This window comes from Dunckerocampus dactyliophorus, chromosome 15 (genome assembly GCF_027744805.1).
Source record: "Dunckerocampus dactyliophorus isolate RoL2022-P2 chromosome 15, RoL_Ddac_1.1, whole genome shotgun sequence".
NCBI classification, from domain to species: Eukaryota; Metazoa; Chordata; class Actinopteri; order Syngnathiformes; family Syngnathidae; genus Dunckerocampus; species Dunckerocampus dactyliophorus.
The window spans coordinates 22,324,872-22,344,013 of record NC_072833.1 but is presented as its reverse complement, the minus strand read 5'-3'; the positions used below and the strand labels follow the sequence as shown (position 1 = coordinate 22,344,013).

At 42.1% G+C, this 19,142-nt stretch overlaps 2 protein-coding genes across 2 annotated transcripts; both read left to right on the top strand.

Moving 5' to 3' along the window:
- Positions 1-1,514: 1,514 nt before the first annotated feature.
- Positions 1,515-11,160, top strand: tp53 (tumor protein p53). The gene is made up of 10 exons (XM_054753472.1): positions 1,515-1,677; positions 2,623-2,732; positions 2,811-3,090; positions 5,253-5,427; positions 5,525-5,637; positions 8,137-8,246; positions 8,328-8,452; positions 8,809-8,915; positions 8,987-9,057; positions 10,712-11,160. The coding sequence occupies exons 2-10, from the start codon at positions 2,650-2,652 to the stop codon at positions 10,806-10,808; spliced, it is 1,161 nt and encodes a 386-aa protein (XP_054609447.1). The 5' UTR covers positions 1,515-1,677; positions 2,623-2,649; the 3' UTR covers positions 10,809-11,160.
- A 5,074-nt stretch (positions 11,161-16,234) lies between these two features.
- LOC129195022 (uncharacterized protein C4orf54-like) lies at positions 16,235-18,845 on the top strand. Its single transcript, XM_054800714.1, has one exon. It carries the CDS (start codon positions 16,235-16,237, stop codon positions 18,842-18,844), a length of 2,610 nt encoding a protein of 869 aa, XP_054656689.1. The 3' UTR covers position 18,845.
- Positions 18,846-19,142: the final 297 nt, after the last annotated feature.

The window sequence follows — 19,142 nt, the reverse complement described above, 5'->3', positions numbered from 1 at the left end:
GCTTGCTTTTTCTAACTATGTCAACTTCTTTCTTGTAAATGTTGTTTTTGTAATTATGACTTTATTACCATAATATTTTTTACTTTATTCTCGTAGCATTGTATTTTTTGCTGTAACCTAATTTCCCCCAAGAATACATTATTTGTTGTTTTGTTAGTTTTTCATAATATTGCGACTCTATTCTCTTGACTTTTACAACTCTTACAACTTTTTTCTCTCAGTATTTTGACTTTATTCTCGTAAAATAGCTGCTGATATTTTCATTTTTGCTGCTGTTATTCTGTTTCTTTCTTGTTCAGTAATATTTTTAGAATGTGCTTGGGTGGGGGCCAATGAAAAACAGCTGCGGGCCGCAAATTGCCCCCAGGCCGCACTTTGGACACCCTCATCTTATGTCATATTAGTTCAAATGAACTGTACTTACGATTGCTGAACAGCGCGGATCTCATGAGACACCCAGCTCGCTAGACGATGCACGAGATTGGGTCCATGAAGATAAGACAAGATGAGATTTTAACATTAATTTTAAGAAAATGAAAAAATGGAAGTGCACAAACAAATTTTTATATTCAAATGAGTCACAAAACAGTGTTTCAAATTTAATTAAAAATGATCAAATCTAGAATTACTACAGCTTCTGCTTGGACAACAAAGCAGCACCCACACATCACTCGCTGACACTGATGCTGGGAACACCACGGTAGGTTGGATTGCAAGGTTTAAAGTGTGTGTAAAGCACTTAACATGCGGTTCCAATAATGCCCCACGCACTGACACTTCCATATTATTCTGTATTATCATTAATAGTAGCGATTCCCTGTTCTCGCGAGACAATTCCAAGGGACCCTGACTGAAAGTGGCCTCAAAAATAGGTAAGAGGTAAGGGGTGAAACGTGTTGTTTTAATGGGGGTCAGAATTTCTGGCAGTAGCCTTCCAAATATTTAGTTTTCCCGTCCATCATTGGTCCCTAATGTTGATGCTGTGTGTGAATGCATTATTATGAGGCTTGATGACATTGTTAAGTCTGTGTTGAGTTCAAGTGTTCGTATTTTATGCATTGTCGCGTTAATAGTTGCACACACACTGCCTGTCACTCACACATCAAACAACGACGTGATCGTATTCACTCTTCTCCATGGAAAACAAACACCAGGCTCGTACCAATTGAGAGTCTCTATTCACTATGTGCTTTTAATTTGATGTCGTTGGAAGTTACTTTGCTGAGGAAAAAAAGGACAGCACTTATGAACGATCTTTGACGTGTGTTTGTTATTGCTCCCGAAACAGCCACATGCTCCTGTTACTTAGTGGATCGTTGACTAGCCTTTTTAGTTCTAATTTCATCCAAAAGAAGACAGAATGCAGTAATTCGTTATCATTAGAAGTGATTTATTAGCCTTTTATCACCAAGTTTTTAGCGGGAAGTGGCAAAAATCCCCATGTTCAGTGAATGCATCACAATGGTTCACACCCTGCAGCAGCGTGTCAGTTCTCGCCTGTGATTGGATAAACAGGAGGCGATTGCCTTTCCTCCATGTTTTGACTATTGTGGGATTCCCCCAAAAACAACAACGCGTGCAACTTTTTCTCTCCAAATATTTTGGCGGGTTTTCACCATTTCCATCGACTAAAAGTAAAATATTCACATCACGTCAGCACTCTGAGGGGAATAGCAGGTAAAGCACGGCCGAATTACTGCAATCGAATTTGCAAGAATGACGTTTCTCGCCTATGCGAAATCCGCTTGAATGATAGTTGTGCTAGTTATGCTAATGCTAGCCAGTTCAGCGTTTTTTTGTAGTTTATCGTAGCAACAACTACTTAATTCAACTCAACTTAACACGTGAACAGGTTTAGTTAGTCGTCTTGGTTGTAGCCGTGGTTTACAAATACTTAACGTTTACAAAACGTTTGCCTAGTTTGTAGGCCCAAGCTTGTATTTCCGATGCGTGGGGAGGTGGGGGACTTTGAAGGACATCATGTGAATTACACACATGTAGGAGTCATCTTTGACCAAGGATCTGCAAATCGGTCCAAAAAGGTCAAAAATGGTTGGCGTGGTTGGCATCATTTCATCTAAAAATGTCCCAAACAAGAAATCGAGGGTGCATGCAAATCTCGACAGGTCCAAAATCCGCTCTGCCGAAAATTGCACGCACCCCCTTTTCTTGTTTGGGACATTTTTAGATGAAATGATGCCAACCACGTGAGAGGTGGGTGTCTTTGAAGCACATCGTGTGAATTACATACATGTTGGAGTCATCAAAACTCGGCACAACAGCGGCAGTAAACATTACTTGCTCTAAATGCCACGATTTATTTTGACCATGTCATTTTGTGGACTTGTTTTAATCGACTTTTACAATAAATTATTGTAACTTTTTTTCCAAGTAATGCTAGTTAAGTTTGACTGTAATTTTTATTTATCCTGCTTGACATTTATTTTTACCTGTATATTTAAATATCGGCTATTTTACGCTACTTTATAAACTATTTTGATTTAGCTGTTATATTTAAAGAATACTTTTCTTCTGTTTTATATCTTGTTTTATCTTTATTTTTGCGTCCTTTTTTGTATTAGCCCTCACTTCCTGTTTTTTTCTCACATCTTTTTTTTTTAGTATTCCTCCTCCTTCATTCTCATCAAGATGGAGGAATCATCTTTGCCTCTGTCTCTGAGCCCGACGTTCCAGATGAGCCAGAAATCCTTCCAGCAGTTGTGGGAGAGTGTGTAAGTCACACTTTAAATACGGATTTAAATGTGAGGAGCAACAGAACGTGATGCATTATTTGTTTATTATCTCCCCAGGGAAACGCCGTCCATTTCCAGCATTCCCACTGAGGACAACCCCTCTGCCTTCACGTGGAAGACTGAACCGGACATCCAGTTAACGCAGCTTCTCGATGACGGAGCCCTCACTGACAATTTTGATGAAAACCTCTTCGATGTGGTCCCTGAGATGGTGGTGCCGCCGGCAGCGGCACCCTCCACCGGCCCCACCGTCCCGGTCACCACCGACTGTCCCGGAGATTACGGCTTCCAGCTTCGTTTCCAGAAGTCGGGCACTGCCAAGTCGGTCACTTCCACAGTAGGTTTTTTTATATTAGAAATTTTGTATTTTTGTAAATTTTTCTTAAATACATTTTAAAATTTGTATATTTGTTTTTATCTTTTTTTGATATTTTTCTACAGCGTATGGTTGCAAGTTTTTTCCCCCCCAGTCACTAATTTTTCAATATTGTAGAAATCTGAAATTCTAGAGTAAAACTGAAATTACTGTTTATTTTGTTAAAAAATTTTTAACAAAAAAGCTAATTTTTTAAATTGTATTTTATTTTTAGATATATTGTATTTCAAATTTGTTTATTTGATCTTTTTATTAAAAAAAAAAAAGTTCCCCACCATAACATAGGATGGAGATTAAAATGGTCTGTTCCAGGTTCAAACTGTTGCCTAACATCCTAAACACAACCCAAAAATGTTAATCATGATTTCACTGAGTCACAAAACAATGCAGGTATGGTTTGAAATGTTTGATACCTTTGCATGCGTGACCTCAGCATGATGCCTTTTTCCCATAAATTGAAACAAAAATTATAACAGTTAAAATAATGATGGCAGTTGTTGCTGCTGCTACTACTAATCCTTTATGCTGACATGTTCTGTAAAGAGATGCTAAAAAGATTGCAGTAGATTAGTTTTATGTTTATGCTAACACAACTGCAGTTCCCATGATGCTTAGAGCGGAGAAGCAGGAAGTCTTGCATTTCCGAAACAGTCGCTACTATTACTGTTTATCGAAGTCCTATGCAGCCATTGTGTTGTAATCTGACAAATCTTAAGTAAATTTGATCAGATGTGGAATTACTACAGCTTCTGCATGGACATTAACACACAGGCAGCTGTTTGACTCCGATGGGGGGAACACCGAGGTAGGTAGGACTGCAAGTTTTTTGAGTCTTTGTTTACACCACATTGTGCAACTGCAGGGACACAAGAGACTGCTGCTGCGTTAAACATGGCATGCTAACGAGCCAACTAGTTAGCCTCCAGTTTATGTATGGTAAACTTAAAAGTGTTGCAAACGGAGTGGGGAAGAAGGACAAAGAAAGAAGCCAAAAACATACCACTTCCACACGGAATGGGAGGAGAACTTTTTGTTTCAGTCTTATGTCTGACATGCCATGGCTGACGACATGCAGTGTGACGTAATCTAATGTCACGTCTCATCAGTGTAACATTACTGATGTCTAGTGACCACAATACTACATATAACCTGTATATCAAATTTATTTTTTTACTAATAGTCCATAGTCAACCATGAAACAGGTCATTTATAAATTTTGGAAAAAACGCTATTGTTCAAATTGTAATATAGCGAGGGACGACTCCATTAAAATATTTTATTATAAAATCTATGAATGTGTTTTTTGTGTAAAATTGATAATTTTATAAATGTTCGTGTCTAAGAAATATATTTACCATTATTACAATGTACATTTAAAAATATGGGGATGGAAGAATAAATGAACTAAAGCAACCTATATTAAAAATACTGGTTGTATCTTCTGTGTATTTAAAATATTATTTTAAAGTATTAAAAACCGATTAAAATTAAATTATCGGAGAATTTCTCTCTGCTGTCAAAAACAGGAGTTAAGAAATATTATTTATTATATAACATTTTGTTAAAGTATTCTAACATATTTTTAAGTGTTACATTTTGAAACACGAATGAGATGCAGCGTTACACTAAACAGCTTCGCCGCGCGCTTGAAACAGAAGGCACCCCGACAACTGGTCCCACTTCAGGAAGTAATCTATGCTTGGCTTTCTAGTTTGTTGTTACTTTTGAACATCAACATTCAAAACCTTAGACAATCCCTTTTTAAAACACACGAAAAATGTGAATGTCTTACCTGGTTCATATATGTCCTCTTACTTTGTGTCTTAGCTTGCGGCGTGCTTGTAGAATCTCATTCATTCTTTTTTGCCTCAGAGAGGGAGAGAGAGCCTAACTGATAGCCAATGGTGTGCAATGACTCACCCTTCAGCGCACACTGATTGGCCACTTTCTGCTGACGTCCCTCCACCTTCTGCCTGACGTGTTAACATGATGGGACATGTTCCCACAGCCCCCTAAGTGTTAAAACTAAACATAACGTTGCAAAAAGTTGGGGAATGTAATTAAAAATCAATTCAAGGCGTTTTTTTGGTGTTTAATTATTAAATTCGTCTGTTGCTGTGCAGTTTTCCGAGATGCTGAACAAGCTGTACTGCCAGCTGGCCAAGACCACCCCCGTGGAGGTGCTGGTAACCAAGGAGCCTCCAGCGGGGGCCATCCTCAGGGCTACGGCCGTCTACAAGAAGACGGAGCATGTGGCCGACGTGGTCCGCAGATGTCCCCACCACCAGAACCAGGATGGTAAACACCACTATGAGTTAAGAAGTACAACTAAAACCCCACAAATGCTTGCATAATAAATACAGAAATATAAAAATAAAGATTGTTGTTGATTTAGCAACAGAGCATAGCAGCCATTTGATTCGAGTGGAAGGCAGCCAGAGGGCTCTGTATTTTGAGGACGCCCACACCAAGAGACACAGCGTAACCGTCCCCTATGAACAACCCCAGGTAAGACATTTCCCCTTCACTTCTTTCTGTTATTCTTTTTTTTTGTAATAAATTAAAAACACGTATATCTTGTATAGTTAGTCCACAAGACGGGCTGCCGTCACACGTGATAGACATTAGCATAGCTTGCTCAGCTTGACCCAGCATATCCTTGGCGGAGCTTGTGCCAGCTCAGTTCAGCAAGCATCAAAGGACTAGCTTTGGCGTATTTGGATTTTTTTCGGGACGCTGTGTGCAAAAGACAGACGCTAGACCAGGGGTGTGCAAAGTGCATCAAATTAGTTAAACAGTGAAACTGTAGCACTTTCATAGCTGATTTTAAGATGAAAGTCTGGACATAACCTGGTGCCAACCAGGCTATGAGCTTAGCCTAAGTTACCTTGGCGATACAGCTGCTTTAACAGAGCGCTTCCTTCGCTGAACACGTGAGTCCGGCTTTCCACTCAACACAGCTCGCGAAGCCACTGAACTCGCTTTGCAGAATACCCCCTTAAGCAGTGCCGTAACTCAAGGATAAATAGATTGGAACTCACGTCTTTGTCGTCGTTTCACTGCTCGTCAGTTGGTAGACATCAAAGGAATCAAAGGAAAAGGAGAAAAAACTCCAGTGTTCAAAACGTTTCCTTCTCAAACTTCTCCAAACAGGCAAGGTTTCAGGATTTCTATCCAAATGTGCCGTCTAATGTCAGGTTGAGAGAGCAGAATCAAACCCGTCGTCCATCTGGCTCGCACTGGAGAGATACTGTAATGTTGAAGATCGCCAAATTTGCCGGCACATCCGGGTACTTCCAGAAAATGCTTTCTGATTGGCTACTGGCTTGGCAATATACAGCGCTCTGATTCGCCGAAACGAAACAGTATATTATCAAAGAATGTCTTTTTTTTTTCTTCTTCTTCTTCTTCTTCTTTTTGCGAGTTCCCAATGTCACCTGTTACTTTCCAATCACTTTGCAACAGAACACCCTACATGTAAAGGAAGATTTTAGTTTGTTTTTTTTATTCTGCATTTTATGTCATCTTAAACATGTACAGATTTCCTACTGTTATGGAATATGCTAACCATGGGCGTACCCTGGCTTACAATAATATTGATATGAAAAATTGTAACATTACAACAAAAAAAATTTACAAGCATGACATAATAATACTATGACGGGAAGAAAATATGATTTTCACTAATTTTGCAATATTAGTAACAAAACAAAGAAAGTTGCCGTTTTTGGAAAATTAGGTTTGGGGAAGAAGATGTGACATTTTGAGAAGAAAGTCACAGCGTTATCAAATCATATGACAAGAAGACAGTTGAAATATTTGTAAAATTGAAAAGCGGCAACAGCAGAAATGCAAAAACAAGCAGTGGAGAAAAAGCCATAATACACTTTGTCACCAGTAACACAAAGTCTAAGTACTATACACAGTGGTGTGAAAAAGTGCTTGCCCCCTTCCTGATTCCTCATCTTTTGCATGTTTGCCACACTAAAATGTTTCAGATCATCAAACAAATTTAAATATTAGTCAATGACAACACAAAATGCAGTTTTTAAATGAAACCTTTTATTATTAAGGGAGAAAAACTATCCAAATCTACATGGCCCTGTGTGAAAAAGTGATTGTCCCCTAAACCTAATAACTGGTTGGTCCACCCTTAGCAGCAACAACTGCAATCAAGCGTTTGTGATAACTTGCAATGAGTCTCTTACAGCGCTGTTGAGGAATTTTGGCCCACTCATCTTTGCAGAATTGTTGTAATTCAGCCACATTGGAGGGTTTTCCAGCATGAACTGTCTTTTTAAAGGGGACCTACAGTATTATACTAATTTTGGGGCCTTTGTATTAAGGATTTCTGGACTCTTATAGAGCAGCTACACACCATAGCCCTGCACTCAGCACCTCTTCCTGCAGTGTTACCTGCCTGTCTGTGTAATTTACTCCACCCCCGGCCCACCTCCTGCCGAGCCCACTCCGCTGTGATTGGTCACATTCCCAAGCACTCCCGAGGACGTCCGGACAGCTGCCGAACCCGTTTTGTCCGTTGACTTACACAAATTAAACACAGTTAGGACACTGTTAAATTGTTACTTACAGCTTGCTCTTCTGACTCTTCAACACGACCAAGTAACGTTGGAAAGGCGTCGGACTTCAGCAACAGTTTGGTGGATATTCCAGCTTTGTATTGGCCCATGTTCACAACACAGTCCCGTGTGAAGTCCCGTTGACAGATGAGCATATTTTTCTCTTGCTGGCCAGAATCAGCAACTCCAACCACTTTTGCCTGATGCTTGCCTTTTTAGGCACACCTGAACAAAAATAGTAAAGTGTCCCAGGTATCCTTTGGTTTTACTGCATGTGGCCCTCACTGGGAAAAGAACACCCCTGCGCATACCTTGCGCTAGCACAGTTCAATGAGCCTCAATAGATTAACCTGGCATGTTTTGGATTTTGCTTTTTTATTATTATTGTTGTCATGTTATTTTATTTATTTTTTTCCCCTTTTTTTAGCTGGGGTCCGAGATGACCACTATCCTGCTGAGCTTCATGTGCAACAGCTCCTGCATGGGGGGCATGAACCGTAGACCCATCCTTACCATCCTGACCCTGGAGACCCCTGAGTGGGTCCCCTATTTGTCACCTTTTCTATTTCATTGCCCTTTCGCGGGCGTCCAACTAACCAGCTTCTGTTTTGTCCCCAGTGGGTTTGTTTTGGGCCGGAGGTGCTTTGAGGTGCGTGTTTGTGCGTGTCCTGGCCGGGACCGCAAAACTGAAGAGGAGAATGCCGCCAAGATGGAGAACGGGACCAAAGAAACCAAAAAACGAAGTAGGTGTCGAAACTGCGTTGGCACCCATGGAGCCTCGGGATGTCATACATGAATAAAAATCAATATGTGCTTAGTTGGATGATTGCTGAACTGAGCTAGCGTAAGTTACGCTACGATTGGTGAAAATTGACTGATTGGCCAAAATTTCCGGGGAAGTTGGGAGAATTGAATGATGGGGAAATTTCTAATAAAACGAACAGTGCGGTGGCAATAAGCAATATGGGGTTGTTTGTGTGTGAGTAGGGTGCAGTGGGTGGGCCTGCTGCCGAAAGGGGGTCTCGCGCGGGGAGCGATTGACGTTAGAATGCCGATCCACAGGTTGCCCACGCTTGTCCCTCCCTTTTCATGTCCACAGAGAGTGCCTCAGGCCCCGCTGCCCCCGCCACCACTGTCGCCCCCCTGAAGAAGCCCAGGGCTGCCTCCAGTGCCGACGAGGAGGACAAAGAAATATATCACCTTGAAGTAAGTCAACACAAGCAGAGGGACTTTAGCGGAATGTCACTGTTGTCATTAATGTCGCATTTGTCACACAGATTCGTGGACGCGAGCGTTACGAATTTTTGAAGAAAGTCAACGATGGCCTGGAGCTGTTGGACAAGCAAGGGTAAGATCCACAAATGTGTGTGTATATACACTGCTCAAAAAAATTAAAGGAACACTTGGAAAACACATCAGATCTAAACTGGGGGAAAAATGATCTTGAATATCTTTCCTGATAATCCGTAGTCTCATTAGGAGCATGCCCCGTATAAGCACGTGGGGGCCACACAAACTACTGAGAATCATTATGAGTTGCTACAATGACATTTTAGCCAAATGGACCAGTGTGCTGCATCATTTTTTACTTTCATTTTTGGGGTGTCTTTGATTTCCCCCCTCTATTGGGTGATCATTTTTATTTCTATCAAATGATGTGGCATCATTTTGTTACTAATACATCACCCACTTATTATCAGGAAAGATATTCAACATCATCTGATGTGTTTTCCAAGTGTTCCTCTAATTTTTTTGAGCAGTATATAATGTACACTCCAAAATTTTAAGACCAGTTGAAAAATTGGAGGAATTTACATTTTGCACGGTTGGATATAAGTAGGTTCTGCGTAGAGCTTCAAAATGCAATAAGAAGAAATGGGAGTGAGACAAAAAACAATTGCAAACAAGCATTCAAGTGGCTTCATGGAGGGCATCCACTGTCTGGAACTGATGTCCATTTTTGTAAACTTCTCTTGCCATCCATCCCCAAATGTTCTCAGTCGGATTTAGATCAGGGGAACACGCAGGATGGTCCAAAAGAGTGAGCGTATTTCCCTGGAAGAAGTCCTTTGTCAGGCGAGCATTGTGAAGTGCAGTGTTGTCCTGTTGAAAAAGCCAGTCATCACCACACAGACGAGGGCCTTCAGTCATGAGGGATGCCCCCTGCTACATCTCCACATAGCCAGTTGCCGTTTGACGCCCCTGCACAACCTGAAGCTCCATTGTTCCATTGAAGGATCATGATGGCGCCCCCTCCACTGTGCCGTGTGGAAAACATCTCAGGTGGGATCTCCTTGTCATGCCAGTAACGTTGGAAGCCATCAGGACCATCAAGGTTACATTTTTTCTCATCAGAGAATAAAACTTGTTTGGTGCTCTTGTGCAAATTCCAAACGGCATTTTTGTGGTGTCGGAGACGCCACCAGTAACAACCTTCATTTGGGCCGAGGATGGTCCTGTGTCTTGACAACAGCCAATGGGATCCTCCGGCTCAAGGCCAGTGACATTTTTTTGGGGTCCACCGCTTGACTTTTTTTGTTCCATGACCGAAGTTTCAATGACTGTCTTACTGCGTCCAACCTGAGCAGCAGTGGCGCACCGCGAGAGGCCCTTCTTATGCAGCTCAACACTCCCACCACGGTCAAAGAGAGAAAGCTGTTTTGCCTTTGCCATCAAGACATCATGACAGTGTGAATACCTGACAGAAAATGACATTCAATTCACATTTTTGCCAAGATTTTGGCTTTTAAAGGCTGTGGTCTTAAACTTTTGATGAGCAACCTATTTCACTTAAATGCTTGTTTGCAATAAATTGCTTACTTTTTTTTTTTGTCTCATTTCTTTTTCAAGAAAACTAATTTGCAAGAACTTACATTTTGCACTGTTGGATCTTCAGGAGGTTCTAAATGCAGAAAGAAGAAATGAGAGAATTTGTCTATTAATTTGTTTAGCTGTTTTATGTATTTCCATACATTTTTTAAATGTTTCTTTCACACCTGCAGCAAATCCAAGTCACCTGTGGCGGTGAAAACTGAAGTCCCACTGCCTTCCACCGGGAAACGCCTCTTGCTGAAAGAACCACGTAGTGACACAGAGTAACAAAATAACCGATGGGCTAAATTCATCACTCAAAAAAAGCTAAAAAAAAATTATAACTGTTATTTTTGATATTTTTGTTTTTCGTCGACCAAATCATGTGTTAAATCAAATGTACATTCCTTTTTTAACTGCATGAGTGGATTTTTTTTAGTATAGTTTAGTTTAGTATAGTTTCCCATTAACACAGTGAAATATTGATGTACTACGTGCACTCGGCTTTTTAACAGCTTTTCATGATTTTGTATAAGGACGTGACATCTACACAATAAAAAATGGTCTTTTGTTATTATACTGTTTATTTTCTTGAATGCCATTGGGAGGTGAAGAGACACGTGTAAAACTCATTAAGACGGTTGTTATTAAAGCTTCTAACATTACAACACACGTCTGCCTGTGGCCTTGTAAAGCTTATAAAAAGTAACTGGTAACGATATGTTTAAATGCATGTACTTTTTCATCATTTATGTGGCCTAAAATGCAGACCACGAGTGAGTCCACCCCTCACATCTGCAAATATACTATGCACTCAAAGAAAAAAATAAATCCAACACTTATTTTTGCTCCAAATCTTCAAGAGCTGAACACTGCGATCTAAAACATTTTTATGTACACAAAAGGCCTACCTCTCAAGTATTGCACAATCTCGTCTCATTGTTAGTGTGCTCTTTGAGTATACATTGGTGTGAAAAAGTGTTTGGCCGCTTCCGGATTTCTTATTTTTTTGCATGTTTGTCACTCTTCAATGTTTCATATCATCAAACAGATGTAAATATTAGTCAATGACAGCACAACTGAACACAAAATGCAGTTTTTAAATGAAACATTTTATTATTAAAAAAAATCCAAACCGACCGTTCCTACCCTGTGTGAAAACGTGATTGGCCCTTGTCAAAAAAAAAAAACTGAGGTTGAGATCTGGAAAAGGTTCTAAAGCCATTTCTAAAGCTTTGGGACTCCAGTGAAACACAGAGTGAGCCATTATCCACAAATGGCAAAAACATGGAACAGTGATGAACTTTCCCAGAAGTGGCCGGTCAACCAAATGACCCCAAGAGCGCAGCGATGACTCATCCAAGAGGTCACAAAAGACCCCACAACAACATCCAAAGAACTGCAGGCCTCGCTTGCCTCAGTTAAGGTCAGAGTTCATGACTCCACCATAAGAAAGACACTGGGCAAAAATGGCCTGCATGACAGAGTTCCAAGACCAAAACCACTGCTGAACAAAAAGAACATTAAGGCTCATCTCAATTTTTCCAGAAAACATCTTGATGATCCCCAAGAACTTTGGGAAAATACTCTGTGGTCTGACGGGACAAACGTTGAACTTTGTGGAAGGTGTGTGTCCCATTACATTTGGCGTAAAAGTAAGGTTGCATTTCAGAAAAAGAACATCAGACCAAAAGTAAAATACGGTGGTGGTAGTGTGATGGTCTGGGGCTGTTTTGCTGCTTCAGGACCGGGAAAACTTGCTGTGATAAATGGAACCATGAATTCTGCTGTCTAGCAAAACATCCTGAAGGAGAATGTCCGTCCATCTGTTGGTGACCTCAAGCTGAAACCAACTTGGGTTCTGCAGCAGGACAATGATCCAAAACACACCAGCAAGTCCACCTCTGAATGGCTGAAGAAAAACAAAATGAAGACTTTGGAGTGTCCTAGTCAAAGTCCTGATCTGAATCCTATTGAGATGCTGTGGCATGACCTTAAAAAGGCGCTTCATGCTGGAAAAGCCTCCAATGTGGCTGAATGACAACAATTCTGCAAAGATGAGTGGGACAAAATTCCTCCCCAGCGCTGTAAGAGACTCATTGCAAGTTATCACAAACGCTTGATTGCAGTTGTTGCTGCTAAGGGGGGCCCAACCAGTTATTAGCTTTAGGGGGCAATCACTTTTTCATACAGGGACATGTAGGTTTGGATTTATTTTCTCCCTTAATAATAATAATAATAATAATAATACGTTTTATTTAAAAACTGCATTTTGTGTTCAGTTGTGTTATCACTGACTGATATTTAAATTTGTTTGAAACATTTAAGTCTGACAAACATGCAAAAAAATAAATAAATCAGGAAAGGTGCAAATGCTTTTTCATACCACTCTATTTGTATTTGCAATCTCTCTGTCTCTGGTGTGTAGACCTAATGGCCTTACGCTCAATTTGGATTGGTTCTGGGGGACATTTCCTCCCCAGAGGCGCGCTTGTATTTAACAAGAAAACAAAACAAAAAACAGCAGCAAAAATGGAAAAAAAAATCAGCAGTACTTTTCCAAGAAAAGAGTGAAAATATTGAGAGAAAATAGTTTTAACCTTAACAAAAAAAAGTAATCTTGCTTGGAGCCCCTACAAAGCTAGAAACAGTCCTGTGTGAAAGGGTGAGTTTCTGAGCTAGCGCGCTGCTACTGCTATTTACGTCCATTCTCGTCGTCCGTCGTCTATGCTAAGCTACGGAGCACACGCGACAATCATTTCGGCGGCAGTCCAGGCTCTAGTGTTGTTTTAGAGACGGACTGTCAACCGGTTGCTAGTCTTGCGATACTGGGTGCATGTCTCGGCAACAATCCATTCATCTAAGGAATTATGGTATGTTATCGATCGATTTATGTTGTCGATCCAGGAGGCTGCTACCAGTGCTGCTACCAATGCAGCTCTCGCTTGTCAAACCGGATGTCCGGTCGCACGGTTTTGTAACATTTTTGTGATCTAAACAACATAAGACGTTGACGTACAACGTAACCTACCTACTGCATCATGTGTGCATATACTGTAAATAACTATCTTTGCAAAAATACCCATGCAAAAATTGCGCCCATATACTCCTGCCACAAGGCATGCTGGGTAGCTAGTGGTACTCTCCCACACAACATTTTTCCGTGTTTTTTTTTCGCATTTTTGCTTGATTGCAAAATATGTTGAGGTGGTCGTCAGGGAAGTAAACAAGCAGGGACGTTAACATACTGTTGATAGCCGATGTTTTATTGTTCATAGCTCATACTGTGGTTGCCGTTGGACTACCCAGCATGCCTTGCGGCACTTGTAAATAACAGTTGCGTGTTACCTTTACCGCTTAGCTGTTGTTTATCACCTACGTAATAGTATCACTCGATTTATGTGATGCGTTAACTTTGCTGTGGAAGTGTTGTGTTTTTGTTTCGTTGCACCGTGAGCAAGTATGTTGTTCTCTTTGATGACCAACCATATATGAATGGCCAAATTTTTTCACCCGATGTGGCCCGAGAGTCAAAAAGTTTGCTCACCCCCGATTTACAGTATATGTATTTACAGTATATTAGGCATGTCCGATAATATCGGCCCGATATTGGCCTGAAAATGCAGTATTGGTAGATATCGGTATCGGGTTTTTTCCCTATAATGAAAACCGATTTTAAAAAATGAAATAAAAATGCTGTATAGATGGATATTTAATGTTCACATGCCCACACAATAACACAATAAGATGCACTCCCTGAAGGTCTTGACAATCTTTGTCAGCCAGCTCGGCCATCTTGTTCGGTAGTGAATTCACGTTTCCCATGATAGTAGAAGGTACTTAAGACTTGCTAGTCGCATGGCTTTCATCTTAGTCCTGGCTCTGCTGCCTCTATACAGCTTCTTTCCTCAATGAGTAAACAGGGAGTCACACCGATGCGGGACCTCGCTCTCGTGGCACATAAATACGTGCCTGAATAAACAAGTCTCGACGTGGACAAGTCCATAGGATAGAATTTACTGCATTACTTAAAAGATGATAATAGTGGAACAAACAGAGCTCCTTGAAAGGCAGCCATTCATGGCGGCGAAGGTAAAAAAAAAAAAAAAAAAAACATATCGGTATCGGTTGATAACGGAAATTGGACAATATCGGCAAAAAAGCCAATATCGGACATCCCTAATTTATATGCATTTCCAATTGTTTTCTCAATGTCAGACTATACAGTAATTGTAAAACTAGAAAACATGTTTCCTCTTCACATTTTGGACTTTCTGGAACGGATTAATTGGATTTACATTATTTCTAATGGGAAATATTGATTTGGTTCGCATCCGTTTTGGTTAGAGTCAGACCTTCTGCAACGAATCATTGACGCTAACCAAGGCTCCACTGTATTCTCTTATTTATTCTCTTATATTATTTTTTCTCTTATTCTTATTTTCTTAATGAGCAACCTGTATTAACATAAAAAAAAACAAAGGAGTCAGTCAACAGTCATGAACCTCACTAATCTGTACACAATTCCTGGAAGGTGAAAACATCCCAGTGCATGCATGGTCAACATACTCACTGGACATGTCACCATTGAGCATGTCGGCATGCTCTGCATCGGCGTATACGGTATTTGAGGCAAATGGTAGTCACACCAGATACTGACTGGTTTCCCGGCTTCTTATTTGCAGAAATGTGAGGCGTGTACTCACTTTTGGGAGGGACCGTATGACTTAAAAGAGCTGACTCAAGTGTGTGAGTGTGAATGTGCATTTAAAATAGTGTTCTAAATATATGTTGCTGTGTTTTACACTGCTGTGAGGGGGTGGGGAGTGTTAGCGGGGATTAAGTTGCCCACAAACTGCAGATGTCTCAACTCTCCCCACGGTCTGCGGGTTAGTTCAGGACCCTTCCTTCTCCAAATTATTAAATACAATTAGAAAAAAAAGTATAATTCTACTAAATAAAAATACAAAATACGACCATTATTTAAATAAGGTTTAATTAAAGCATAAAGCATTTATTTAGTACCTCCAATGACAACACTAACAAAAAAAATACAATAAATACTTAAGAAAACACATTTCAAAACAACAACAAAAATATTCAAACAAATTAAACTAATAATTAGATTAAAAACAAATAGTATCAGTATTATTTAATTTATCACCTTCAACAACAACAATACATTAAGTAAAAATACAATAAATGTTTTCTACTGAACTTTTTTTCAACTTTTTTTTCTAACTTAAAAATTGTTTTACAAAGTAAAAATTGTTGTTTCCGTTATTTACAACATCAAACAATATGTCGATAGCACTTCTGTAAATATAAGAAATTAATTAAAAAAAACATGATTTAACAAAAATATAATTAAAAAAAAACAACATACATCAGCAATTCCTGTATTATTTAACACCTTCAAAAACAGCAAAAGAGCAAAATTAAAAAACCAAAAAATTAAATAAAAAATACAATGATTTACCATAGCTAGCTAGAGAGGCTTGCTCTCATTGGTGGACATGTTCAGTATCATGTGCAGACAGACAGACTGTAGTTATTAATAATAATAATGATCTCTCTGCCACCCCGCATGACCCCTTCCATCATGTTTTTTTTAATCCTTCTTCTGTGGACCTTCCATGAAATGTCATCAGCGGGGGTCTCACTCCTCCGCAGACCACCCTGTTGTATACTTAGGTACTATACGTACACCCATTATGAAGATGGAGGTGCCCGCACTGCGAGAGGTGACCAATCTCCTGCAAATATCAGATGGATTGGATGATTCGGAGATCGAGGGCAAGGAAATGTGGTTCCCTGACATGGAGTTTGACCTGGATGATGAGGAGGATGAGGATCATTTCATCACCACGCATGAGATTCTGCTCTCCGAGTCGTCTGACGGCGCTTCCGAGGCATCCTGGCTGGACGCGGACATCGAGGACGCCCACCAGGTGTTCTCTTTTGTCCATTTCCAGGGTGCCGTTGTGAGGAAGGAGGCGGTCAGCAGCTGTGAAAGTGATCCTCAAGGCTCAGCCCAGGTTCACCTGTCAATCAAAAGCACTTCCAGAGGCGCTATAAATGACCGAGAAAATCACCCTGCCAAAGGCGCCGGAGATCCCCCGGTGGTGGGGGCGCGTGATAGGGTGAAGGGCATCATTCCGGCAGGGAAGGAAAGCGGAGAGTATTCCAGTTGCGCTTCTAGCGAGCTGGACGACGCCGATAAGGAGGTAAGGAGCCTGACGGCGAAAGCGTTCAAGAGCCTGGCGTACCCATACCTGGAAGCGATCAGCTTCAGCACCTCAAGCGAGGAGTCCAACAGGTGGATCGTGAGCCAGCCGCCCGATGGGGACCGGAAAATCATGGGTAATTTGGGTCAAGGCGGGGTGATCCGGCTTAGGGAGACTCTGAATTTCCGCTGCAACGTCAACTCCGGGATGTCTAACTTTGCACCAGGAGGAGAGGCGGCAGGATCATCTTCTGCAGATGAGGTTACTGGCTCGCAGGGCGGCAGTGGCAAGGAGGGGCAGAGGGCCACTGTGAAATCCCAAAGCATGGAGGGAACCCACAAGAAAGCGGTCTTTGCATCCAGTTTGATTCAAAACGTGCTTTCCAAGAAGATACAGTTCGAGCGGGAACGACGGATGGAAAGGGGGGAGGTGAGGGAGCCCAAACGCCAGGGAGCCCCCAAGCTGGATGGCACCGCTGCTGCTGCGGAGGAAGCATCGAAGGGTGCAGCTTTGCTCCGCAGCCAAAATAGCGCCTTCCGATGCTGGAGGAATGAAGAGATTGAGTTACAAGAGAATCGTAAAGTCCCAGAGGGGGCGCCAACGACACCCACGCCACCCCCTCCTGCTCCTGCTCCAGATCAGGACTCGGAGAGCAAGATGATAAAAATGTCCCATTTGTTTGTGCCAAACATCCAAAGTGTGGCAAGAGAGAAATCTCCAGAAATTAAAATCAACCTCCAGGGACGGGGACCTGTTTTCACGTCCAAGGGTGAGTCCACCTCGGATAAAGTTCCGCATTTTATGGTCCGTGACATCCGAGATAACAAAGGGAAACTACAGACGCCCATACACCAAGTGCGGGATGTACGCAAGTTGGTTAAAAGCTCCTATCATTTCGTCTCGGTGGATGATAAATCCACTTCAGCCACAACCAACCCTGTATCTGGGTCTCCAGTGTCTCCAATGGTGATCAAATGCCAGTCGGTCAACACAAATGACAGCAAATCCTCCCCAGAGGGGGGCGCAAAAAAGCCGGCTGTAAACAACGGCCAGGAGGAGATGACTTTCCGAATAGAGAAGAAGAAGCCAGAATTGAAAAAGTCCAACCAGGTGGCACTGGAGAAGCTCCAAGCGGCGGTGAAGACTATGGAGCAGCTTTACGTTTTTGACAATAACGAGTGGAAACGCAAGGGCGAGCCACCTTCCCTGCCACAGCCGCTAACGGAAAGCCATGTTCTTTCGTTGCTAGCTAACGAGGAGGAAACGAGACGGGATTCGGACTCTGATGCCCGACCCAAGTCGCCAACTCCTGCGGGCAGTTCTTCAAGCCTCAGGGCGGCGCCTGCTACTGTTGCCCCCACTGCTAAACTTTTCACCCCCAAGTTAGCCGCGTCCGATAACTACCTAACCATTCCACTCAAGCCCCGACAAGCCTCAACCGGACCAGAGCCGCCCTCGAGGATGCCGACGATGAGGCCGCCCTCACCTGATGTCCCGTCCGCGGCCGTTTATCCCTCAATGTTAGCAAATCAGGTGTACTGTTTCTCCCCAGCACCCACCCTAGACCCTTTTCCACCCACCCAGAGGAAGATGCTCCTGGATCCTACCAGTGGGAGCTACTACCTAGTTGACACCCCCATCCAACCCCCAACAAGGCGTCTCTTAGACCCCGAAACAGGCCAATACGTGGATGTACCCTTACCCCAACCTCCAATGACCCCTATGCCCATCTCCCCCTTGGCCATTGGCTCTGGGGCGGCGTATGGGCCCACCTACATGATTTACCCCGGTTTCATGACATCACCCCCCTTGATTCCGACCCGGACGCTAGTGCAGATGCCGCAGATGCTGGTGCAGGCCGAGGCAGAGAAAGTGGTGCCCCAGCCCCAGCAATCCGAGGGCATGTACATGGAGACCCCCTTCTACATGAGCACCGCAAAGGCACCCCAACCCCCTTCAGAGGCTCCCCATTTTGTTGGCGTCAACAGAACGCAGCAGCATCCGCTCATTAGCATCACGTCGCAGCAGGGGCCGAGGATTATTGCACCGCCCTCTTTCGATGGGACCACCATGAGCTTTGTGGTGGAGCACAGGTGAACACCAGGTGGATAGCACTCATTTCCTGTGTGTACGTTTTCTTAACTCTTACAAGTGTAATAAGTTAACTTTGGCAGGTACTGTAACTCCATAGGTAGGTTGAGTTAAGTGTGTAGTGGTAGGTATGTAAATAGATGAGGTAAGTAAGTAGCTAGTGCTACATAGGTAAGCACATAGGTAAATAGGTAGTAGTAAACAATAGTAAATAGGTAATAGGTATGTAGTTGTACATCTCAATAGGTGAGAATGTATCTAGGTAGGTAGGTAGGTTCCAAAGGTACGTAAGTACTATATATTA